Here is a 26,720-nt window from a genome sequence, read left to right as displayed (position 1 = left end):
CAAAGCCAAACGGCCCGATACCCTCAGCCTAATCGCGCAGCAGACGTGTTCATGAAGCCCCAGTCGAGGCCTATTGCTACCCGCGCCTTTGGGCCCACGCTCAATACGCACGACCCATGATACCGAGAACCCGACCCGAAGTTCGTGCCTCAATGTGAACTGCAACCCGCACAAGTCAGCTCCACACCGACATGTGTCTTATCCTCAGCCACTCTACTCGATCGGCTTGGCTCGGCTCCGTCTCAGTTCCGTCTCGTACCCTATGTTTTGGACCCTTTTCAACTGAATTTGACCTTATTTAAGGCAATTAAGGTAAGTAAGAGCCATTTTGCTTAGTTTTAAATTAAGTTAGGAATTCGACTTTTACTCAAGCTATTGAGTGAATATTCAAATAGGTGAAACCTCAATATAAGTAAGAACGAAATTGAAGGACGAGAGCAAGCTAAATTAGGAGGAGAACTTGGCTTGGTTGGAAGACTTGTCTTATATATGATAGCACGTGCCTAGTGGCCCTTGCACATTAGGGTATTAAGATGTGTTATGATGACGCTACGATGATATGATGATGTGATTTGATATGATATTATAATGTGTTACGATGATACTATGATGTTGTAATGATGTGGTGTACTATGTTACTATGATACATTAGGACATTGATATAATGTGATGACATGAGATGCATGATGATGATGATATCTCGTGTTACAATGATGTACATGTATGAAATGTCATATTGCATGATGATAAATTTTCTAATACATAACCACTAAATGAAGTTATAAATGATGAATATGTTGGATTGGCATGACAACTAGTTAATAGGATTTTAATAATAAAATTATTTAAATATGTTTAATATTTATAATTATTAAAATTCTTAAAAATAACTCGGGATGTAATTATTACCCGTATATAAAAATAATTCAATTCAAAACAATAAACAATTACGAAAAACTTAGAACATACCATAAATCACCTTAATAATTTTGAAATTAAATAGGAATAAGTTAGAAAATATAGCATCGTAGTTTTATAGTGGTTAGGTCAAACTCGACTTACTATACTCCCTAAGTGCCTCTTAAGAATTTGAATAAAGAACTTTCTTACTCTTTCATCGAATTAGAGCCTAACTGTTACACCGCTCTTTTAGAAATTCGAGAGCAAACCCAATTCTTTGCACGATGTTACAAGTATTGAAATTTTGTAAGAACACACCACACTTTTTAAAATAGTAGATTTACCCGTTTAGCACTCACAACTATTTCCTCACAATACAATAAAATTGGAAGGTCGAAGAGAGCAACCAGAAGAATTTACAAAATTGAGAATTAAAGAATTATAACAGCTGCGTGTAAAGGCAAGACACCATATACCGTTGATAGCGACATTAGAATAAAAAAACCGTAACACATGCATAAAGCAATTGCATTTAATTTTGCAGATCTTTAACTTATTACAGAAATTACTAGTGGGTGACATTTTAAATTATTATTTTTACCGATTAATTTATGCGTATGCAGCTATTTTAGGTCAGTAAAAAAGTCTACTAGGTTAGTTACGTGAAAAGTGCATTAAACACAGGTAAAACGGAAGTAAATCTCTTAAACTGTGGCAGTAAAAACGGAAAGGTAAAACTACTCCAAATTTTACGGTGGTTCTTATGGTTAACCGTGGGCCCTCTCACTCTATATAATCCCACCTGCTCCATGCAATTGAACGTACTCCACCCTTCTCCAAAAATCCAAATTTAAAAAATTAAATAAATAATTAAATAAATAAATAAAACAGAAATATGAAATATTGCATTGATGCTCTCGCTCTCACAAGCTCGGTGATTTTCCTAGCAGCTTCTGCAGGCGTCTTTGCTGCTACACCACCTATTCCCATTGAAAAGTCGGAACTAGACGCTTGGTATTCCAAAAATGTGAAGCCCTTAACCGATCGCAAGGGGGAGCTTGATCCAGCCCTTGTGGCTGCTGAAGAACGCACCACTGTGGTTAAAGTAAGAGCCGATGGAAGTGGAGATTTCAAAACTGTGGCCGAAGCCATCGCTAGTGTTCCTCCTGGTAACACCAAACGCGTCGTGATTTGGATCGGAGGAGGAGTTTATAAAGAGAAGCTTACGATTGATAGGACTAGACCATTTATTACCCTTTATGGCTCCCCTAATAATATGCCTAACTTGACCTTTGATGGAGATGCTAAAACATATGGCACCGTTTACAGTGCATCTTTGAGCGTTGACTCTGATTATTTCGTCGCTGCCAATCTCGTCATTGAGGTAATTTGTTAATTGAACATACTTTTGGTTAATTAGGTTTATAAGCTAAAAATATATCGAGCTTATACTCAAAGTGGAAAATATTATATCAATACTTTACGATCATACCATTGTAGAGAGTTGATTCTTTAACATAGTATTAGAGTAATGCCCTTAACTTATCCATGTTAATAGCAAAGAAATTGTACGTGGAGAGTCGTGATTCATACAAGTAACTTAGCCATATCAATAGAATCCTCAATTTTCACTTCATACGGCTCGAGAATCTCCTCCCCTCTTCCATTCAATCCCAGAGTGACCATGATCAATTCAGTCACGTTTTCATTCATTTGGAATCTGTGCTCTTCTAAGTCATTTTTATTTACTTATTATTACCTCTTTTTTTTTATTCCCCTTTTTTTGTTTTTTTTTATTCCATTCAATCAATCCCCATAGGCTTGATCGGGTAGAATCTGACCCATTTTTTATTGGGCTTGATCGGGTAGAATCTGACCCATTTTTTATTGGGCTTGATCGGGTAGAATCTGACCCATTTTTTATTGGGCGAAAGGTAATCGAATGATTTTTCGGTTAAAAGCACTATGTTTTAGAATTCTCATAATTCCTAACATTCTTATCATTTTATCGTTAAATCCATTCAGAATTCATCTCCAAGACCAGATGGAAAAAGAAAAGGAGCTCAAGCATTAGCGGCTCGACTAAGAGGGAACAAAGCCGCAGTTTACAATTGCAAATTCATAGGGTTTCAAGACACCCTATGCGACGACGATGGCTTACATGTTTACAAGGATTGCTTCATTCAAGGCACCGTGGACTTCGTCTTCGGCAAGGGAACATCACTTTTCTTGAACACACAGCTCGACGTGGTGGTGACCGACGACGAATTGGGAGTGATAACAGCGCATTCAAGAGAAAAGAAAACCGACCCGAGTGGGTATGTGTTCGCGCATTGCAGCATTACAGGCACGGGCGGGAGGAACACCTTTTTGGGAAGATCTTGGAGGCCATGGTCTAGAGTTGTGTATGCCTACACCACCATGGCTGACATTATTAACCGTGAAGGGTGGAACGACATGAGAATCCCGGCTTTCCACAGTACGGTGTTCTTCGGAGAATATAAGTGTTCGGGGCCGGGATCGGAGACGAGCGGCAGAGTTGATTTCAGCAAGCAGTTGAGTAGTGATGAAGTGAGGCCGTTTATTAACCTTGGGTTCGTGCAGAGTGACAAGTGGCTGCTTCCTCCTCCCGAACTCTAGTGTCTTACATATCTTTAAGACTGTCGAGTGAGTGGTAATGTGAGTTTTGTTGTGAGAGTTTTGAGTTTATTTTTCATTTAATTTCTAAATATTAAAATCTTCAATTTTGACTTAAATTTTGAGTTTAGCTTTGATATTTTACCTTTTTACCATTCACTATAGTAAATTAATTTAAAATACTTATCAAGTGAAAAAAAAAATTGTAATAATGATGTAATGAAAAGGTAAAAGTGTAAATCTGTGAGGATTAAATGAAAATAAAATATAAAATAAATAACATTTTAAAATTAAATTAAATTGAATTTTATAATTTTGAAACCAAAAGTTATGTGAAATATAATTTTTTGCAGTTAAAATATGATAAGTGTCGACCCGAATATAGTATACCCAACCTGAATTAACATATTTTTTTGTGTGTCAACTTCTCCTTACCCAAGGTTATATACTGTAGCTGTTGTTATTTCTCTCTTACTTGCTTATATAATGTCTCTTTCAAAAATCTCTCTCTGCTCTTGCTTTCTAAAACCTTTTCTTAAAACCGAGTCCAAGCCAGAGGCTCAAGCATAATGAATTGGCTCCTATTTGTAGGTAGCAGGTCTCTTTATGATGGATTCGATAGAAAAGAGTGTCTATTTTTCGTTGGGGGTTTCCTGGAAAAAATCGTTGAATCTTCCTCCGATTCCTTATGAAAGACATTTAGTCCATCAGAATAGAAGTTAAGGAGGGTATTTATGCACGTGTCCTTTATATGGAAATCAGAGGCCAAGGGGCCATTCCCTTGACTCGTACCGATCAGAATCTAACCCCACGAGAAATTGAGCAAAAGGCTGCCGAATTGGCCTAACAAAGGATTATCTTGGACCTACACCGAGGTATTGACGATGATTCTCAAATATCCCAGAACAGAATTTGATACAATGAGATAGAATGCAATAGAAACAAAGACACAGGGAACGGGTTACCTACTAAAATGTTAGATTTTGCAAAGTTAGAGTTCCTTATAGAATCCTTTCACAAAGAAAGTACTAACGAATTGATTTAGAATGGCTCTTAGATCGAATTTGAAATTTATACCAAGACGACTCACTCCAGAATTCGCTTAATCATGGCCAATCCAATGAATCGCTTGATCATGGCTAATCTAATGAATCTTGATCATGACTAATCCAATTAATCGATTTTAACATCAAATCAAAGCAAGATTGGAAAGAAAGATAACTATCTTTAAAACTCTTTATAAGAAATCAAAGATTTTATGAATACCAAGTGGCAAGATGTTTAGGAAAGATTTGTGTAGGTGAAGAAATGCTTGACTTGTATGGATTAAGGCTTACACGTCAAGAATTTTTCCTTAGTTATGTTTCAAGGGTGACAAGGAAATCTTATAGAATTTATTTTAAAAAGAAATGTATGATTAATTCTAAAATTGTATCATTTTCTAAATTTTTCGTTGAAAACATATACATAGTTATCTTTCATATTATGAATATCCCGAGAATTAATGGGCAACTTTTTATTGATGCAATAAAAAAACGACTAAATCCATGAAGCCCTATTAGTAATAAGAATAGAAAGAGAACACATGAAGCCTTATTCGACTATTATAGAAAATGCATGAAGCCTTGGACGCAAGTATTAGACTACGTCACAGGGAACGCATGAAGCCTCGAGTATATCAGGGTTGATTGTTCACTGACCATATAAAACCCCATAGGTCTCCAAGGGGAATGTCTAAGGACAAGAACCAAGGTCTTCAATACAAAATCATGCCCAAAGTGGGGCTAGCCGTCGAGAAAACGACATTAAAAGAAGATAGCAAGTCATCTCGAAGGAAACAGAAAAGTTGGGAATTAAAGTTGAATTAAGTATTTAGGTTTTCTAGCCATAAAGAGTTAGCATGAACGCACTTCAATTTTGTAAGATTATGGATGGAACAATTGAGTATAACTAAGATAGAACAAGTCATAGATATGTGAGCTACCGAATCAAAAACATTAATGTTTTCGGTTGAACGAATTAGTTTTGATCGTTAAGAGGAAATTAGTGGATCATGTAACAATGTATTGAATTTCAAGGACTTCTCAAGGTAACAATGAAGAAAAGGCACACTTCTAGAAATAAAGGTTCTCTCAAGTATAGGAGCCAAGAAGGACAATATATAAAAAAAATTTCCGAAGCTTCAACATGATTATTACGAGTGACGGTGAGGTATTTTGATCACTACTACTCACGACTTATATAATTTTCTTGAACTAGATCTTCAAAGAATTTCTTACATTGGTTTGTAAAAGTGGATATCTTGAATATAGAAGTTTAATTAAGCTTTAAAAAGAGTATTTGAATGAACCGTTAAGCTAACTTGATGTTCCTATATAGTAAGCGTCATACCAAGCTCTCAGAGTACACAAAAGATTTACACCAATGTGAGGTGTAGAAGTTTGAAGTTCGGAATAGGTGACAAGGTATTCTTGAAGGTGTCCTTGATGAAAGGTTTTCTAAGGTTCAGACGAAAGAGCAAGTTGAGCCCACGCTTCATCATACCCTTCGACATTTTAGTACAAATCAGATCAGTGGTGTCAGATTACCAGTTCCTCTCTGTGGTACATGACGTATTCTATGTAGCCACGCTTTATAAGTACTTAACCGACTTGACACATGTGATAGACTATGAACCTTTGTAGATGGATGAGGACTTAAGTTATGAAGAGAAGTCAGTAAAGATCTCAAGTTTCAATGCCATCAACAAGAATACTGGAAGAACGGAGAATAAGAGTTTTGACTTGATTATGGTTTTCTTTCAGATTTTAGAGCTTTTCTTGGAATTAAGTTATGAATTTTTAGTATATTATATTGGAGGGTTTTACACAAGTTTTGTGAAATTTGTCGGAGTTGATTCAGACCAGAAATTTTGGTGGAATGATCATCAAGAAACTCCAAAATGGTAAACTTTTAGTTTTGAATGAGATTTGAATGAGTTGATTTAAGTCTGTAATTGATTATAAATTACCACAAATATATATGCGTAGATGGATTAAACTCTACTCTCGGTTCAAGAAATCAAAATAAAAGGATCGAACCATTTCTTCTGACCCTTTTTCAAAACTTTGAACACATTTGATTCTATTTGGTATCGAAGGATATTAAAATTTAAATAAAATAGGAAGAAATCATATACGTGATTGAATTCTAGAAAAAAAAATTAATGCGTGCGAAGGAGACCAATCAGACAACGAAATATGTCACACAAAGATGAGGAGAATGTGTTGGTCGTCGACGATGACATGTATCAAATGGTGAGACTAGCAACACATTGCAAGGCTAGCAGCAACTCGACTACTGACTCGATCTGACTCACTTGCCCAATTTGAGAATCGAGGTGCCATCATGTTCAGCATCCACAACCGATCCGACTCACTTGCCCAAAGAGAATATGCATGACTAGAATACAAGTTAGAAAATATGGATAAGTATGTTATGAATTATGTAAAAAATTACCAAAATACCTCTATAATAATTCTGCTTTATATGGTTTTCGCTACGTTAGAAAGGAGGATGAGCTATTGTGATATGTGTTCTTGTTGATTGATTGATGTTATTTCCCCCATTGAGCCTCTTTGCTTGTATGTGTGCATGATAGAATATGTGTTATCTATAAGTGTTTGACTGGTGTTCTTCTTGTAGAGCGTGTTTATCTGCACAAAACTAGGGCGTTAGAGCTAGGTTGGCTAAACGATGACTTAGGTCTAGGATCGTGAGCAATGGCTAGAGGATCTAGATCCTGTGCTCCTGGACTAAGAAAGACTCGAGGAGTCAAAACAGAGTAGCATAGGGTCAGGAGTCCACATTGAGGAGTCCAAACAGAGTAGCATACGGTTAGAGTCCACATTCAGCCACATAGCTGCCTTAGGAATACAATAGACCTCCTCAGCTCCAAAGTTTAACTAAGGTGAAGTTTAAATTGTGGATTACGTGCTTAGGTGATCCGTAAGAATATCTCCCTAGCAAAGCATGCATGGGATAACTCAATTAAGATTAGGGCGCTACAGTTAGTGTGGTTTACATGTTGATCTATGAGTAATCAGAGGTTTAGACCCGTGTGCACCTAGAGATTGGTTTAGCTCAATGAGCTAACCCTAAACAATAAGAGTAGTCAACTACTTTGATATAGCGTCACCACCTTGTGGTCAACTCTAGTGTGAAAATGAAGTAAATTGTCCATTGTTGACACAAGATAGTTCGTTCACCCGACGTGGGTACATGACCCGAGTGTCCTGTTGATCAGAGAAGTCACACCAGTTGTGTCAGCTTGCTAGGAGAGGAGGGGTTATGCTGAGGGTGTTTGAACCATATTGTGAGATCCCACGTCGGTTAGGAAAGAGAACGAAACACCCGTTATAAGAATGTGGAAACCTGTGGAAACCTTTCCCTAACCGATGCGTTTTAAAAATCTTGAGAGGAAGTCCGAAAGGAAAAGTCCAAAGAGAACAATATACAAACCTTTCCCTAACCGATGCGTTTTAAAAATCTTGAGAGGAAGTCCGAAAGGAAAAGTCCAAAGAGAACAATATACATGTCATGACGTTTCAAACGAAGCTTCTCATTCAAGAAAATTGTTCCAGCAGTAACAGATGAAGCGATAGAAACTATTATTAGCATAAGGAAGACAATGCACCAGAACCATTAGAAATGTGACAGAAAAACCATATATTCACCAGAACCATCAGCTTCGTTTTTGGTTTGGATGACAATGCAGCCGAAGTTTACCATCTATTTCAAGGAGTTTCCGATGTCGATCACAAACCGATATCGAACATCAGCTTTTGCAAGCCTTTCGATGGCCGAGTTAATGTCGTCCATCTGAATGAGTTCAATATCTGCAGTGATGTTGTTCTTAGCACAGAAATCCAACATCTCTTGTGTCTCTTTCAGCCCTCCAAAGTTGCTACCACCAACCATCCTCCTGCCTGTAACCAAGAGTTGAAAAAAGGCAAAGATTTTTCTTCAGTTTAGCACCAAAAAATACGAAACAATTTTGATTTCTACACAAAACATCGATTTCGCCTCACCGAGAACTAGAGAAACAACTGGCAGCTCTAGAGGCTTGTTAGGCAAACCCACAGTGACCAACTTTCCATTCAGCTTTAGCAGGCTGAGCAACGGAGCAAGAGCATGGATAGCGGATACAGTGTCGATAATATAATCCATCGTCCCCATGGCAGCCTGAACAGAACAAAGAAGCATTACGTATAACTAAGATCACTTTTCAATTCATATTTCAAGAACAATGATAAATCCAAAGGACTAGACTGATTAAAAAATGGTATTGACCATTAGAAGGACTAGAGTTATAACCGCCCAAACCCACCGCTAACAGATATTGTCCACTTTGGTCCGTCACCTATCACCGTCAGCCTCACGGTTTCTAAAACGCATCTATTAGGGAGAGGTTTCCACACCCTTACAAGGAATGTTTCGTTCCCCTCTCCAACCGATATGGGATCTTACAAGATTGATTCAAATAACGTGCACACAAAAAAGGGAGTAAATATATAATCCAAGACAAACCAATGGATCATTAGTAACTACTTAAGAGTTGGTTTAAGAGAGAGAGTATGAGATTGCACATCGGTTGGGGACAAGAACGAAGCATTCTTTATAAAGGTGTGGAAACCTCTCCCTAGAATACGCGTTTTAAAAACCTTGAGGGAAAGCCCGAAAGGGAAGGCCCAAAGAGGACAATATCTGCTAGCAGTGGACTTGGGCTGTTACAAATGGTATCAGAGCCAGACACCTGACGATGTACCAGCAAGGAGGCTGAGCACCAAAGGAGGTGGACATGAGGCGGTGCGCCAGCAAGAACGTTGGACCCCATAGGAGTGTGGATTGGAGGGTCCCACATCAATCGGAGAAGGGAACGAGTGCCAGCGAGGATGCTGGACCTCAAAGGAAGGTGGATTGAGAGATCCCATATCGGTTGGAGAGGAGAACAAAGCATTCTTTATAAGGGTGTTGAAACCTCTCCCTAGGAGACGTGTTATAAAAACCTCGAGTGGAAACTCAAAAGGAAAAGCTGAAAGACGACAATATCTGCTAATGGTGCACTTGGGCCGTTACATCTAAAACTTTAAAAGCGAAATCCAAACATGAATGAAAAATCGAACCTTCAACTGTTCGGGATCACTTGAAACAAGAAAAGCATCAGCACCGAGCCTGTCGATGGCCTCCTCCTTCTTTCTTGGAGAGGTACTAATGACAGTAACTTTCAACCCAAATGCCTTACCAAACTTAACAGCAACATGACCAAGCCCACCAAGTCCAACCACCCCCAAATGCTTACCAGATTCAGTCATGCCATAGTATTTCATAGGACTATAAACTGTGATTCCAGCACAAAGAAGTGGAGCTCCAGCATCAAGAGGTAAGTTGTCGGGAAATCGGAGCACGAAATGCTGATCGACGACGATCTTATCAGAATAACCACCATAATTCTTCACTCCATCATATGAATGCGAGTTATAAGTATATATCATCTTGGGGCAGTAACTCTCCAAGTCCTGATCACAATTCTCACAACTTTTGCAAGATCCAACTATGACACCAACCCCAACTTGATCGCCCGCTTTGAATTTCTTCACATTATTCCCAACAGAGGTCACAACACCAACAATCTCATGCCTGAAAAACATCAATCCTAATTCTTATCAAATTCTTCTACGAAGAATCTAATTGTGATTTGAGTACAAACTAAAAGTAGACACAAGTACAAAGAACTAGCTACCCTGGGACTAATGGATAATTTGTGATACCCCAATCATTCTTGAGCAAGTGCAGATCAGAATGGCAAACCCCACAGTAAAGGATTTTGATACTCACATCATCAGCACCATTATCTCTGCAGACAAAACAATAATTCAAATGATACCAACTATTAGCAAGGGGCTAATTAGTTTACGTCAGTATAGCACAATAAACGTTCTAGCATCAAGAACAGAGTATTAGAATTCCATTTGGAGGAGTAAAAACTGCTTTCAGCTAACCAAGAACAGAGTATTAGAATCGGTTTCGGAGGAGTAAAAACTGCTTTCAGCGAATCAAAAGAACTTCTAAAAATTTTCGTGGTGTTTAGGAGGAAGAAATTAATTGGAAGATCTGAAATATGTTTCTGTAAATAAAAGTTATAATCGAAATGCTAAATCGTCGAGAAAACGTGATCCAGTCAAACTCTACCTAAGATCCAATAATTTAAAATCAAATTCTACCTACGATCCAATCATAGAATATCACAATTAATTAATAAACTACGAACACGTACAAACGCAACAGATTACAGAATCCTCACAATCCTTCGGAGAGAAACAAAATCAAACGACTGAATCGTTAAATAAGTGATGAAGAAAAGGAGGGTGAAGAGGAATTGACCTTCGAGAGAAATGAAATGGAGAGAGTAATCCGGATGTATCTCGGGCAGCCCATCCAAAAGCCTTGTTTGGGTGTTCATCTTCCGGAGATTTCGCCATTTTAGCGTCGGATTTGAGATTCCAGAGTTCGATTTACAGTGTTTTTGGGGCTAAATGGGCTGTGCTTGTAAATCATGAGTGTGCCCCTCCCCCCACCCACTCGTGTCAATTATTAATTGGTCCACATTCCAATAAATATCATTTAATCGGATAAATATTTGTTCTGTGTCCTATCTTCTTTTGTCCCCACCAAAAAAATAAAAAAACAAAACAAAGATTTTTTTAGCTCCAACACATGGAGGACTCGTGTCTCGGTATATATATATATACTAATTTGGGACCGAAGATATTTTAGCATCGATCGATTTCATTCTCATATCGTTTATAACACCCAAACTAATGTTGACAAATTTGATATCTCGTGCGACATAGCTATACTATCGACGTATCTAATCTACATATGAGAGGGAATGCTATCACCACAAACGAACACGTCCTTTCAACATACTTTTTTTTTTTTTTTTAAATATTCTCGAGAGATCATCTGAAAAAGACTTGCTCCAAGTCAAGTACGATTAATTTTGAAATTTTCATTAATGGCTAACAAAGTTATAAAAATAAAAAAAACAAAAAAAAACAAGCAATTGAAAACTAAAATGCACTCGAGGAACATCACACAACTCAACACCCTAAATACAGATTCCAGAACACAACACCCCAAACACGGGTTTATCACATGTATTGATTTCCAAACGATGTCTAGAAGTGCTCTAAAGCAGTACGTGAGTTCGATTCAAAATATCATGAGACAGTTCAATCCATATCCGATGTGCGTCGAAAGTGGAACGAATGTACTCACAACACTAATGAACGGAATTACACAAAGAGACACCAAGATATTTACGTGGTTTGGAGAGAAGAAGTTCTCCTACATCGACGGGTAGCAACCAATCACTAATGAACCAAGTGTTACAAGTGAATACCTCACTATCACACTACAAAGACTCTCACCAATATGTCACTCAACAAATACGGTGTGACACCCAAAACTCTCCCATCTTCACCCACTTGTGTTAGGAATGAATATACAGAATGGAGGGAGAACTCTCTCATTATATAGCATTACAGAATCAAATCTCCGATTGAGACTAAATCTAATTCAAATAACCCAATCAAATCTAATCCAAATAACCCAACCAATCTAATCCAAATAACCTAACCAAATCAAATCAAAACTTATGACAATTTACCACATACACAAAAGCATTAAGAGAATCAAGAAGGACACATCTCTAGTGGACTACTTATTGTGCCCACGACAAACGTCGGGTACATTGAATTGAATTGTTCAACCATGGTAAATGCTTATCAATGAAAACATATTATTAAAATATTAAAAAACATAATAACAAAAGGTTTCAACGTGATAGATCTTTCATGAGAGTAAAGCACATAAAATGACATTTTCTGCATTATTTTCTTCTCATTGTAGCCCAAACCTATTATTGTACCGTCGATTTGAACGAGTTTTCGATGTCGATCACGAACCGATATTTAACATCAGCTTTCCCGAGCCTTTCGATAGCCGAGTTAATGGCATCCATCTTAATGAGCTCAATATCAGCTGTAATGTTGTGTTTGCCACAGAAATCCAACATCTCTTGTGTCTCTTTCAGTCCACCAAAGTTGCTTCCAGCAATCAATCTCCTTCCTGTAAGCAATTTTCAAAAGGAAAAAGATTAAGGGGTAATTTTTGTTAGCGTTATATCAAACTAGTGTCACAAACGGATCGATAAATTTTCTCTACCAGAGACTAGAAACCCGAGCGATAGTTCAACTGGTTTGTTAGGTAACCCGACCGCGACCAACTTTCCGTTGAGGTTTAGCAGACTAATCAATGGATCAAGAGCATGAACAGCAGATATTGTGTCCAAAATGTAATCCATAGTTCCCATGGCAGCCTACACCAAATGAAGTAAACGATGATTAACGTATACGACATGATACTTCGTGAGTCGGTGATTTAGACGAGAAATAAAGTCATTGAAGAAAAGAAATGTTGAAATATCTCTACAACTTCTTAGAAATTTGAGTATCATGTTTGGAAGGAAAATCATCGAACAATCTATAGTCAACTCATGATAAAGTAGGAAGATCATCCCTCGACCCAAAAGCTTAAAGTTGATATCCTTAACACTTCCCAAGAACAATTTCTGTTTGAGTTAGATATTTTCAACGCTTCCTTTCAACAAGCCTATTTGTGAGATCCTACATCGATTGGAGAGGGAAACGAGTGTCAGTGAGGATGTTTGGCCCTTAAGAAGGATGGATTGTGAGATCCCACATCGGTTGGGAAGGAGAACGAAGCATTCTTTATAAGGGTGTGGAAACCTCTCCCTAGCAGACGCATTTTAAAAACTTTGAGGGGAAAGCCGAAAGGGAAAGCCTAAAGAGGACAATATCTGTTAAGGAGGGTGGATTGTGAGATCTTACATCGGTTGGAGAGGAGAACGAAACATTTTTTATAAGGGTGTGGAAACTTCTCCCTAATAGACGCGTTTTATAAACCTTGAGGGGAATCCCGAAAAAGAAAGTCCAAAGAGGACAATATCTGCTCGTGGTAAGTTTGGGCTATTACCCTATCAATTGATACTATTGTAGCTCAAACACATAGCCTTTGACTCTAATACAATACTAATCTATTACTAGAACAAAAAGATTAAGAACTAGGATGAATTCAATCTTTTATTTATAAAGTTGGTTCGCTCACGTACCTTCAATTGATCGGGATCACTCGATACAACGAAAGCATCGGCCCCGAGCCTGTCGATTGCTTCCTCCTTCTTCCTAGGAGAGGTACTAATAACAGTAACTTTCAACCCAAATGCCTTACCAAACTTAACAGCAACATGACCAAGCCCGCCAAGTCCAGCCACACCCAAATGCTTACCAGGTTCAGTCATTCCAAAGTATTTCATTGGACTATAAACAGTAATTCCAGCACATAGGAGAGGAGCCCCAGCATCAAGAGCTAAGTTCTTAGGAAATCGAACAACAAAATGTTGATCGACAACGATCTTGTCGGAATAGCCACCGTAATTCTTCGATCCATCGATTGCAGGAGAATTGTATGTATATTCCATCTTGGGACAGTAACTCTCCAAGTCTTGTTTACAATTTTCACAGTTTCTACAAGATCCAACAATGACACCAACCCCAACTTCATCGCCTGCTTTGAATTTCTTCACATTTTTACCAACAGAAGTCACAACACCAACAATCTCATGCCTGAAAATCATAAATCCTTTCAACCAATGTAATATAATAGTAAATTTGAACTACAAGCTAATGTACAACTAACAACAGAGCATATACCAATCTTTTAACAATGGTAAACTGACTTATGCATTAAAACAAGTCATAAATAGCATCCCAGTCCAACCCCACCGCTAGCAAATATTGTCTATTCTGGCCTGTTACGTATCGCCATTTGCGTTACGGTTTTAAAATGCGTTTGCTAGGGAGAGGTTTCCACATCCTTACAAGGAATGCTTCCTTCCCCTCTCTAACCGATGTGGGATCTCACAATCCACCCCCCTTTGGAGCCCAGCGTCCTCACTGGCACACCGCCCGGTGTCTGTCTCTGATACCATTTGTAACAGCTTTAGCCTACCGCTAACAAATATTGTCCACTTTGTCCTGTTACGTATCGTCGTCAGCCTCACGGTTTTAAAACGTGTCTACTAGGGAGAGGTTTCCAACATCTTACAAGGAATGTTTTGTTCCCCTCTCCAACCGACGTGGGATCTCACAATCCACCCCCTTAGGGGCCTAACGTCTTCGCTGACACAATGCCTGGTGTCTGGCTCTGATATCATTTGTAATAGTCCAAGCCCACCGCTAGCAGATACTGTTCACTTTGACCCGCTACATATCACCGTCAGCTTCACGGTTATAAAATTTGTTTGCTAGAGAAAGGTTTCCACACCTTTACAAGAAATGCTTCATTACCCACTCCAACCGATATGGGATCTCACAATCAACACCCTCTGGAGCCCAGCGTCCTCGCTGGCACACCGCCCGGTGTTTGACTAAGATACCATTTGTAACGGTCCAAACCTGCCGTTAACAGATATTGTCTACTTTGGCTCGTTACATATCGTCGTCAGCCTCACAGTTTTAAAATGCGTCTGCTAGGGAGAGGTTTCCACACCTTTATAAGGAATGTTTCGTTCCCTTCTCCAACCGACGTGGAATCTCACAATTCCACGAGCTTTTTTTATCCAACTTCTTCTGTACTCCACATAACAAATCATTAAAACATTTTTTTTCTTTTCTTCTATCATACCCAGGGACTATAGGATAATCTGTTGCCCCCCAGTCATTCTTGAGCATATGCAAATCAGAGTGGCAAACCCCACAGTAAAGGATTTTGATAGAGACATCATCATCACCATTTTCCCTGCCAAAAACACAAAATATAATAATAAGCTCTAGAAATAAAGGAATAAAAAGAATTACAGAGTAATCTTCAACATTTTAAACCTGCTTAGTTACCTTTCTAACTATTCTGTTAAAAAATTTAAAGCATATAATTAGAGGAAACAATTCATGGAATGAACTTGGGAATTTTAGTACATAAAATTGGAAGTAATGCATTGATTTTTGGAAAAACAATCATCACACAAATAAGTAAAATGCTAAACCACCTACTAAAATTAATCACCTATCACCTAGCAGAGATTATTTGTGAGATCTCACGTCAATTGAAGAGAAGAACGAAACGTTCCTTATAAGAGTGAAAACCTCTCTAGAAGAGGCGTTTTAAAACCTTGAGGGGAAAGCTCGAAAAGGAAAGTCCAAAGAGAACAATATCTACTAATAGTGGGCTTGAGCTATTACAAAATAATATTAGAGACAGAAAACGAGCAATGTGTCAGTGAGGATATTGGGCTCCCAAAGGGAGTGGATTGTGAGATCTCACATCTTTGGGAGTGGATTGTGAGATCCCACATCTTTAGGAACGGATTGTGAGATCCCACATCGGTTAAAGAGGAGAAAATACCTTCCTTATAAGGGTGTGAGCGGATGCATTTCAAAACCTTGAAGGGAAACTAGAGTCCAAAGATGAAGATATGCAGATTTGAGACAAAAGTATAGTTTAATTGGTCATAATATCATCAACCAATAAAGGAACAGAAGAAAACAAGATTTAATAAGAAAAATGTAAGTAAAAAAAGGGACTGAATCTCCCATTATTTCGGGTCAATTTCTCCAAAAAGAGAAACCCTACCAAATAATTTAGAATGCCATTAATGACTAAACTAAAAAGATTAAACATCCATTTTAAACACACAGAAATTTCCAGGAAGAGATAGCAAAATCTAAAGATTATTTTTCCATAAGAGCAAGAAATCGACCTTCGAGAGAAATGGAAAGGGGAGAGTAAGCCGGAAGGATCTCGAGCAGCCCAACCAAAAGCCTTGTGTGGATGTTCATCTTCCGGTGATTTCGCCATTGTTTTCCCCCAAAATTTGAGGCGCAGTTTTTTGAGCACAGAACAAAGTTCTTCCTGTAAATGAGGGCCGCATGTGAACTGTTTTCTTGACCCACCTTTATGATTTTTGACGGAGGTAGGTGTAAATCAATGGTTGTACAAATTTTTAATTAATTTCTTTTAATTTTTGAAATAAAATATTATTTTTGTGAGATCTATCTGAAGATGTGTAAATCTCTTCCTAATAGACGCGTTTTAAAATTGTGAGAATGATACCGTAACAGGCCAAAGTAGACAATACAACGTATGCAGTGTGCTTGGGTTATTACAAACGTTACAAATGGTATTAGAACCAAACACCGAGTAGTGTATCAATGAGGACGTTGAGCCCCTAAAGAGAGTGGATTGTGAGATCCCACGTCGATTTGAGAATAGAACGAATAGTATCAAAGCCAAATACCAAGCGGTGTGCCAGCAAAGACGTTCGGGCTCTAAAGGGAGTGGATTGTGAGATCCCACATCAGTTGGAGAGTGGATCGAAGCACTCCTTATAATAACCCAATATTGAGAGGGGATTAGGGAGCACATTAGTAGTTTAATTCATGATGAGTCCATTAGCATGTAAGGAGTAACGTCACACTACTGTAAATCCGTTTGAGATAGACAAGAGATCACACAACTAACTTAGTAGTTGGAGGGGATACGGGATTGCTCCCCCGATTTAGTGTGACTTTATGGTTCGGTACTAAGGGTTACCATTTAATCTAAGATACCAATCATTCATTATTGTGGCAATGCAAGTGTTGTCTAAGCCAATTACCAACTTCTTGTCGACGAAAAATGAACCGAATTCCGACAGTGGGGCCCACAAGATTTAACGGACCACATATAATTGACTCGTGATAAATGAACTGGAACCCGGCTGTGGGGCCCACTAAAATTTTTAAAACTACAAATTTATTCTCGAGCTTTGTTATAATATTAAATTTTGAATTTTTAAAAATTATTTTTGGTAAGATTCTTTTATGAAATATATTAATTTATTAAAAAAAAATTATAATTCTTTAATGAATATTATATTAAAAATAAAAATTTTAGAATAACTACTTTTTAAAAGAATAATAAAGGGAACAAAATTATCCGAATAGAATTAGATTCCTACAAATTCTACCTTGTAAATTTCATTTGATTCCGGCAAAAAAATAAATGAAAATTTTTGTGAGCATCGGGAATGAAGTACGTGGTGGAGAAGACTTTCCCGTCTTGCTCCGTCCTATGGACACCTCTACTTGTAAATTTATATTTAATTACTTTCAATTTTATGTTAAATTTTGCACGTTTAGAGTTTCTAATGGTAAAATTTGAGTAAAGAAAAAGTACATGAATGAATCGAGACTATATCCGAATAAGAGCGATCAAGAAGAAGACTTGAGTATGACAAATTAGCTACTTACCGAATAAATTAATTACTCATCAATATTATTTTAACCTTTCTTTTCGGATAAAGAAGATGTATGCCAACTTAAGAACGAGACCAACGGGTTAGAGACTATAGAGAAAACTATCTTGTCAGGTATGAAAACGTTTTGTTTTATGATTGGTTTTTGAATCAAATTATCTACATGAATGATAACTCGTGTGAATCGAACCGTTATGATTTCGTACAAATGTGTTTCACATGGGAGAGCACAAGTGTGATAACGTGGGCGGAAGAGAGAGAAAGTAGTACTCATCAAGTGGTAGGTACGCAAATAAAATAATAAATGCTTAAATTAATTTTTTTTTTTTAAATTCCTTTTAAAATTTTTACTTTTTTATCTTTTAAAAATTTCAATAATATCTCTATAATATATTTAAATTCGAATTTTCGAAAATTTTATTAACATCTTAAAAAAAATGAAAAACTTCAAAAACAATTTAATTTTTTTTAATACCTTCAAAAACATCCATTTAAAAAAATTAAAAAATATTTTTACTATAAATATTTTGTTTTTAAAAATTCTCCATGAATGGGTAGATGAACAGTTTTCATCTATATTGATGTTAATAATTTTTTATAATGAGAAAAGATATTAATGCTATTTTTAAAATTTTATAAAGGTTAACATAAACTTATTTTAAACTTTGTAAAGCACCGTCAAAACGTCAATGATATTTTCGAATATTTCTCTAATACGTTTTTCGAGGAACTCGTCAACTTTAATAAACTAATAATATTAATTATTGAAGTGTGCACATTTATTGAAAACCTTATCCTCCTTGCTTTTGTTTTCTCTCTTTTCCTCACTTTTAGTAATAAATATTTTAAATATTCTTCCGTAGTTAATTATTTAATTTTTAATAATAATTTAGATAATTTAATATTATTCATTTATTAAAAAAATTTAGATGGTTAATGTAATATTGAAAAATATGTGATTAACATCTAAGATAATCATGTTTAAATAACTGTCAAAGAGTCTACAATATATGGATAAAGTTGTGTCTTGTGTTGATATCACGGTTGATACAATGATTTGATCTAAATCGCTCAGGTAAAAATATCTGAGGGGTATCCTATTATTATGTGTAAAGACTACTTGTGCTATAATTGTACATACAAAAGGTATCAATATAAGCCTCTAAGTGTCGTGGAGTTTGCTATCTTGACGTTACTATGTATATTTCCTTTTGCATTCATTCTCTCTTATTCTTTGTGTTCTTCATCTTGATTGAGTGTGTGAGTTGTTCAATCCTAACACCAACTTGCAGTAGATAGAGGAGAAATTTACCACAATCTGTAAAGATGGAATGCTCAAGCCTCCAAGATCGAAATCGAGAAGTTTAATGAATCTGATTTTGATTTTTGGAAGATGTAGATTGAAGATTATCTATACCAAAAAACTCTTCACAACATATGGCATACACCACTATATGGCATATAAACATGACTACGGCTGCTAAAAGTGCTTCTAGTTCAAGATGTAGATGGACCTTATACACCACTATGGCATATAAACATGACTACTGCTGCTAAAAGTGCTTCTAATTCAAGCTTATGACATAATAGATTTGAACATATGAACATTTCTTGAAGATGCAAGTTGTGAAAGCAGTTTTAAAGGAATTAAGATTATTTCATCCCAAACGGTATGAAACTCTTGAGCATTCAATCTAATAATCTTATTGAAAAACAAAACTTTTAGATCTAAAATATTCAAGAAACCCAAAACGATAAGGAAGAAAATAAGATTTGGTTTACCTTAGTAACGGCCCAAGCCCACTGCTAGTAGATATTGTCCGCTTTGACTCGTTACGTATCGTCGTCAACCTCACAATTTTAAAATGCATCTATTAGGGAGAGATTTCCACACCCTTATAAGAAATGCTTTGTTCTCTTTCTGACTGATGAGGGACCTCACAATACACCCCCTAATGCTTATAAGAAATGCTTTCCTAACGCTTATAAGAAATGCTTTGTTCCTCTCTCTAACCGATATGGGACGTCACAATACACCCCCTAACCCTTATAAGAAATGTTTTGTTCCTCTCTTCAACTGATGTGGGACAATACAACCCCTAACTCATATAAGAAATAGTTTGTTCCTCTCTCCAACCGACGTGGGACCTCACAATACACCCCAGGGGCCTCATGTCCCCGTTGACACACCACTCGATTTCTAGCTCTAATACCATTTGTAACAGTCAAAGCCCACTACTAGCAGATATTGTCCGCTTTGACTCATTACTTATTCCCATCATCCTCACAGTTTTAAAACGCATCTACAAGGGAAAAGTTTCCACACCATGTATCATACATAAACTATATAGAATTACAAAGAATTCAACACTTTTAAATAAAAATAGCATACATGACTTTACATAATTTTAAAATGAAACCCTCTGACTTTCCATAATCCATTTAAAGAATTGTAACCTTTCTATTATAGGACTATTATTAGTCATTACGAAAATATAACCTAAAAAGCCTACACTAAAAATCTAGAAACAAGACATACATATACAATGGATGGTCCTGCAACATAACGAGGTCTGTCAGCAGCTCCATGAACTCTCATTATACACTTAATAATGTGTTGGTTCTCCTATGATTAGGGAAACTTAAAACGGCTTAAAAGATTCTAATCATATCATATTTTAGGAAATTTTGGAGCAATATATGGAGAGTTATACCTGGCCACACCCGAATCCTCCTCGACCAGCAACAATTCTTCAATACAAATTGCAGCATAAGAACTGCAGAATGAAGAGAGAATACCAGACCCTACCAGAAAGGAAAAGTAATTTGAGTAAATTTCAAATCTAAGCCATCTAAATAAGCTTACAAACGTTCTAATTACTAGTAAATTTGGAGGGTCAGAGGATGATATGGTGTTCCATTCCCATGTCGACGTTCACTTTACGAGGCCAATAATCAATTCCAAACAATGTTGTATACCAGATACCAAATACCAAATACTTATTTCCCTATGAAAAAAAAATTCCATGATTCGATGAAGCGTTATGAATCGACTCTACATGCACGATTCAATTATGTATCCGTGACTTGCTCGATTTCTTCAACGTGCCAAAAATCCCATCAATCAGCTCTACATCGTCCTTTTCATCCGTGTCTGAAACAAAAGAATAGCTCTTTTGATGTCTTTGCTTTCTAGCAAAGCTCTCTGTATTTGCTTCACTTTTGGCAGCTAAACTAGAAAGCTTCGAACTATTTTCAGAACAATCGATCCTCTCATCGCTATTTTCCAACTTGTCTTTCCTACTGTCTTCTTCGCTGCTATACCATGAATCGAGGATCTGTATTAATGAGCTTTCTTCCTCGTCTGTTCGTTGCTTGGCTTGCTCTTCTGATCTGTGTGTAGCAGGACAAGATTCTCCATCAGATTCTGTTAATTCATCCTCTGAAAGGACAGGTTCATAATCAACCATTGGTCTTTTCTCTGTCGCCTCAGCTGTGTCACGAATCAATGTTGATTCTGCTTCATTTATGTTGCTCCAATCTGTGCAGGCTGGACCCAATTCTCCCCAGGAGGACTCAAAATCGTCATCCTTTCTAGGCAGGACAGATGAGTCATTACCCGAGGTTACTACGACATGGGACGTCTTTTTCCCAGGATCGCTGAGAAGAGCGGTTTCCAACTTTGAAACTTTTGGGGCCTTACTGGTGGGAACTATCAATGTGGATGCTACTGCCACTCCAGGCATTATCTGTAGCAAGGACGCCAACTTATGGTAACCAAGCTTCTGCAAGTTAAGATGATACCCATACTTCTCAAGAAACAGTTTTCTGAAAGCCCCCATCTTATATCCTTCGGGGTGATCCCTCAAGATCTCATCCACGAGCTTTCGACAGTCGCCTAATATCTCGCTTCTCGTCCTCTCTGGAAACTTTCTTCTAGTCATAGTTGTATAATGTCCAGCTTGAGGAATATTTTCATTTTTCTTTTCAGAATCTGAATCATGTTCTGCAGATCCCTGCAAGCTGCACTGTGACACTTTGTTCATAAAGATTGATGCCAACCCATTTGCATGATGCAACTGTTTAGTGCAAGAGCTTTTCCTAGCAACAGAGAGAGTGAGCTTAAAAGGATTTGCTTCAGACGGGCATTCCACAACCCATTTCTTATCTGATATTAACAATTCCAAAAAGTCGAACAGATCACTAATGCTTAAAGATTTAAGAACCGGAGGCCCTCCCTCTAGCAGATTTTCAGCTATCTCCGACCTGAAATATGTCGGAGCAGGAAAAAAAATTACAAATTGTAAACCCTATAATATCATACAAAGGCATACAACAATTAAATTATATAATGTAGAGCTGCAAGTAAATGATGGCTATATCAAATACTTCATATATTTGATCAATATCCCTCACCAAGATTGAAATCTCTCCTAAAAACATTTAAATTTGGAGAGGTTGAAATAACTGGCCACAGGAGAAAAAGACCATACAAGCCATAATGGGCAGAAACCCAACAGTTAAGTTACTGATAATGCAAAGAATATGTGGATACATAAGAACAAAGAGAATGTCAAACCTGGTTTTCGACCGCAAAATAATCTGAACTCCTTTAGGTGTTTCCATAAAGGATTGGATATCTTGCCAAAAAGAATTGCTGGAAAAAAGATGGTGATTCTCAGATTGATTCTTTAACTGGTTACGTTCACAAGAACGCTCGCTGACTTCGCCGTTCTCAGTATTCTTTCCCCAAAACTTGAACCAATTTCTAATACTACCAAGTAATCCTGGATTAGAACTAAATTTAACATCATATTCACTAGCAACTACGGCTGTTTTCTGAAGCTTAGCAGACTCATGATCAGGTGAATTTGAAACTGGATGCACACAATTAGCATCTTGACTCATTGGCTTCACAGTTTTTGCCTTCCCAAGGAGGCCACTACAACTTTTATGCTTGGAAGTATCATCTGATGTAGAGCATTTTTCAGAAATATTATGGCTTCCATTTTCACAAATATGGTTATTATTGCTTAAAAGCCTTCTCCATATTCTTCTAAAAAATCCCATCTCGGACTCCGAAAGCTGTCCAATTGAAGGATTCTTACTACTCTCAGCTTCAAATTGACTGGTTTGCTTTGAATCTTCTATAACATGTGGCTCAGAAACCGGGAATCTTGATGATTCCCCTTCCATACCTTCACCAATAGACATACCAAATTCAGAAGATGGTTTCACCTTCAATTGTCTGTCTTCGGCGCTTCGTTCACTGGATGGAAGGACTGATTCACTGATCGATTCCGTTGAGGAATCATTATTATTTAAATTTGCTCTCATATTAGGATCCTGCCCTCCATTGCCATCACTAGATGTACCTCTACTGCACTCTAATGGTTCTATGGGACTTGGAGTGACTGGACAGACAATACATTGGCCATCACCATTTGTTTGAAGCTTTAAAATGTGTGGCACTGACAAAAGAAAGCGATAAAACTTTTTGTAACCATAAAAGTCCTTATCCATACTCTTTCCCAACTCTGAGCGAAGTTCTGTAATAAGGATTCCCTTGGGATGCAACTTCAAAATGTTGTGTAATTGCCTAATGACTGTCTTTGGAATGGGACGAGGCTTAGGGTCTGAACTGAGCTCGGAAACCTCGGCTCGTAAAGAAGACGGTTGCTCATTAACTGGATATGGGTCTTCAAGAGGAACCTTATAATGGCCATACCAAGAACCATACGGACCATCAGGTGGTCGATTAAAATGCCTTCCGACTAGATTTTCCCCTCTAATCAAAGTATTCCAATGCCACATGATGCTTGCAGCACTGCATAAAACACCAGGAGCAGTGTCAGGGCTTGCTAGCAACACATTGTAATTATTCATTCTTAAGCGGTGCAAAATGCCGGCAAAGTCCCTGTCGCCAGAAATTAGAAAAAGATGTGCTGGTGGAGGATTTTGAGAAACCCAGTACATAAGATCTACAAGAAGAGACCTATCAGCACTGTTCTTACCACCTACATCGGAAAAATATTACAAGGTGAAGTTTTTCAAAAGTTTTACCAAGAACAAAGAAATTACAAATTTTGATGTAAATTCCATTACATTAATCACTAAAACAAATCTGGAAAACTTTGCCACAAATCTCTTCAGTTACCCAAATCAGTCTAACTATTGATTGGCTCTGTTGAGGATTATTGAGAGGAATAGTCCCACATTGGCTAATTAAGAGGAAAATCATGGGTTTATAAGTCAGGAACACTATCTCCATTGGTATGAGATATTTTGGGGAAACCAAAAACAAAGCAAAAGTGGACAATATCATACCATTGTGGAGGGTCGTGATTCCTAGCATGGTATCAGAGCCATGCCCTTCACTTATCCATGTCTATAGAATCCTCAAGTGTCGAACAAAGAAGGTGTGAGCCTCGAAGGTGTAGTCAAAGGTGACTCAAGTGTTGAACAAAGGGTGTATTTTGTTCGAGGGCTACAGAGAAGGAGTCGAGCCTCGATTAAGGGGAGACTGTTCGAGAGCTCTAGAGAAAGAGGTCTCCTCATTATTTATAGCAACCTGTGTAACTATAATGTTAAGACTTAAGTGTAAGCCTATTCTAGTATATATGCGTAGGCAACATTTATAACTTCATACATACTCCTAACCAAACTCGTATTGCGAATTCAGCATCCTAATATGGCTTTCGACATCAAAATTGGACAAACATTAATCAAGGACTAAATAGCATATTAAACTGAAACTATACTACGAAGACTAAATTAAACTACCGCATCTCAATCATACAAACGAATATAAGAAAATTACAAAACTTCCAATATGATACAATCATGGAGATATGGATTATTTTTCCACTCCAAAGAATAAATTTGGAGAATGAATAATGTAGCACTCCCAATGAATCCAACAATTGAATGAGTCCCATAATATGTAAATCAAAATCACTATTAAACTCAGTACACAAAAAAAGGGATAATAAATTTGAACAAGAAAAGCCAAAATCCAGTACTAGATTGATGAACTAACCTTGAGGAATGTGGGTCAGGCTAATCCCAGTAGAAGAGAGAGCCTCTTGGTTGGCCCTGGAGAGCTGTAAAATGTCTCCGAAAGCAGTAATCTGAAGAGGGCCTTTGATGCCATTGGCCCTTACCGCGGCAGTGATCAAATGGGCGACCTTAAACACGTTCACACCCGCGGGAATGTTGCAATTCTCGAAGTCCCACCAGACAGAAACCCTCACATTTCGAGACTCTTCGTCGTGCCGCCTCAATGACGAAGAAGAAGTTGAAAATTGAGATAAGCCAAGAAGGAGAACGCGTGATGGAAAAGGAAGAGAGGAGGAGGAAGAAGAAGAAGAACAGAGAGAGGAAAGCGAGAACGTTGCAGAGGAGAAGAGCCTCATCATTGGCGAATTGAGAACAACAAAACAATGGCGGATTTGGGAAATAGGGGTTTAGAGCGATCGCTTGCTTCTAAACCCTAAACCCTCAACCAGAGGGCAATTGCGAAACAGTGTCAAAAAAAAAATGATTTATTTAGATTCAATCTATTTATTTAGATTAGTAATTTTTTTTATTCAATTTTTTTTTAATAACAATAAAATGTCAATTCTGTTTATTTATTTTTAGACATTTAATTAAGATTCTGAAAATTTGTCTTTTAAATAATTTTTAAAAAGATTAAACATTATTGAAGAATAAATAATAAAAAAATAATTATGAAATTAAATAAAAATAAGACAAATATGTGTATTAGAAAATAAAAAAATTCAAATTTTTTCGGTTCAATTCAATTTAGTTTTAGAGAAATTCATTGACCAAATTATACGGGTTGGTTTGGATTGATTGAATTTTTCGGAGTCATCAAGTATTTTTAACCACTCTGTTACCAATACGACGGTAAGAAATGACTCTACAATCTTCAAAATTTCTAGTATCTTCCGGTGTTAAAAGTAAACTTTTACATTTTTTTTTTGTTATAGATTTTAGATTTTCTTTACCTATTTTTCCCTTAAAATCATTTTTTATCATAAACTTGACAAATGGTATCAATTTTAACTCTAAATATTCAATTTCATCGATATAATCTTATACTCGAATAAGTGATCGAACTTTTGTTTCAATATTCTATTAAAAAGATTCATTCATGAGACAAGATTCATTCATGTTCACTTGATATTTTAAACTATGACCACGAGCGAACAAAATCTTGAGTAAGGAATTAATAAAATCCAAATTTAATGGAATTGGTATCACTAAAAACTATGTGCGATCATAGAAAACATGAAACAAGATTACGTATACGTGAGTATGAGAATCACCGTATAACCTATTGTTTTTGTATGGTCAAGCACTAAAATTAGAAAATATAACAACTTATGATATTGAGCTTGAAGCCTAATGTTTGTAATGGTCAAGCATCGAGCTATGTGGTGGAGGTATGTATTATGAGTGAATAATTTCCTTTGAGTTTTGTTTCTATAGTTTTAAGGAAATATTATGAACAATTATTATGAAGGAACCGAAAAAGGATAGCTAGTGAAAGACTAAGTTTTATTTGAGCCCCAATTGGGTTATATTTCACTCTTGCATCAGTTGGGCAGCGATTGTACGACACTTGTTCTAACCCAGTGAACAAGACAACCGTGAGAAATTTGGATTTTGCGAACAATGTCGACGTATGCTTGAGCCTCGAGTCACGTTTGAGAGAAATATTTTAGAAAATGTGAGTGAGGAAATACGTTGAAAACAATTT

At 37.0% G+C, this 26,720-nt stretch overlaps 4 protein-coding genes across 5 annotated transcripts; 1 reads left to right on the top strand and 3 right to left on the bottom strand.

Annotated features, from left to right (window-relative positions):
• The first annotated feature begins 1,795 nt into the window (after positions 1-1,795).
• On the top strand, positions 1,796-3,584 carry LOC111434956 (pectinesterase PPME1-like). The gene is made up of 2 exons (XM_023072289.1): positions 1,796-2,284; positions 2,926-3,584. Exons 1-2 carry the CDS (start codon positions 1,796-1,798, stop codon positions 3,538-3,540), a joined length of 1,104 nt encoding a protein of 367 aa, XP_022928057.1. The 3' UTR covers positions 3,541-3,584.
• A 4,529-nt stretch (positions 3,585-8,113) lies between these two features.
• LOC111434959 (probable mannitol dehydrogenase) lies at positions 8,114-11,109 on the bottom strand. Its single transcript, XM_023072291.1, has 5 exons — positions 10,960-11,109; positions 10,319-10,432; positions 9,702-10,215; positions 8,607-8,760; positions 8,114-8,504 (listed from the first exon to the last, which is right to left on the bottom strand). Exons 1-5 carry the CDS (start codon positions 11,055-11,057, stop codon positions 8,308-8,310), a joined length of 1,077 nt encoding a protein of 358 aa, XP_022928059.1. The 5' UTR covers positions 11,058-11,109; the 3' UTR covers positions 8,114-8,307.
• Positions 11,110-12,359: 1,250 nt separating this feature from the next.
• Positions 12,360-16,596, bottom strand: LOC111434958 (probable mannitol dehydrogenase). Its single transcript, XM_023072290.1, has 5 exons — positions 16,418-16,596; positions 15,346-15,459; positions 13,772-14,285; positions 12,805-12,958; positions 12,360-12,708 (listed from the first exon to the last, which is right to left on the bottom strand). Exons 1-5 carry the CDS (start codon positions 16,513-16,515, stop codon positions 12,500-12,502), a joined length of 1,089 nt encoding a protein of 362 aa, XP_022928058.1. The 5' UTR covers positions 16,516-16,596; the 3' UTR covers positions 12,360-12,499.
• Positions 16,597-20,602: 4,006 nt separating this feature from the next.
• On the bottom strand, positions 20,603-25,468 carry LOC111434983. 2 transcript variants are annotated; one of them, XM_023072327.1, is made up of 3 exons: positions 24,993-25,468; positions 22,533-23,970; positions 20,603-22,219 (listed from the first exon to the last, which is right to left on the bottom strand). In XM_023072327.1, exons 1-3 carry the CDS (start codon positions 25,369-25,371, stop codon positions 21,022-21,024), a joined length of 3,015 nt encoding a protein of 1,004 aa, XP_022928095.1. In that variant the 5' UTR covers positions 25,372-25,468; the 3' UTR covers positions 20,603-21,021. The 2 variants fall into 2 exon arrangements, with proteins under 2 accessions (XP_022928095.1, XP_022928097.1); XM_023072329.1 differs by having other exon boundaries at positions 22,533-23,780; positions 24,993-25,098.
• Positions 25,469-26,720: the final 1,252 nt, after the last annotated feature.

This window comes from Cucurbita moschata, unplaced genomic scaffold (genome assembly GCF_002738365.1).
Source record: "Cucurbita moschata cultivar Rifu unplaced genomic scaffold, Cmos_1.0 Cmo_Scf00047, whole genome shotgun sequence".
NCBI classification, from domain to species: domain Eukaryota; kingdom Viridiplantae; phylum Streptophyta; class Magnoliopsida; order Cucurbitales; family Cucurbitaceae; genus Cucurbita; species Cucurbita moschata.
This window is presented reverse-complemented; position numbering and strand designations above follow the sequence as displayed.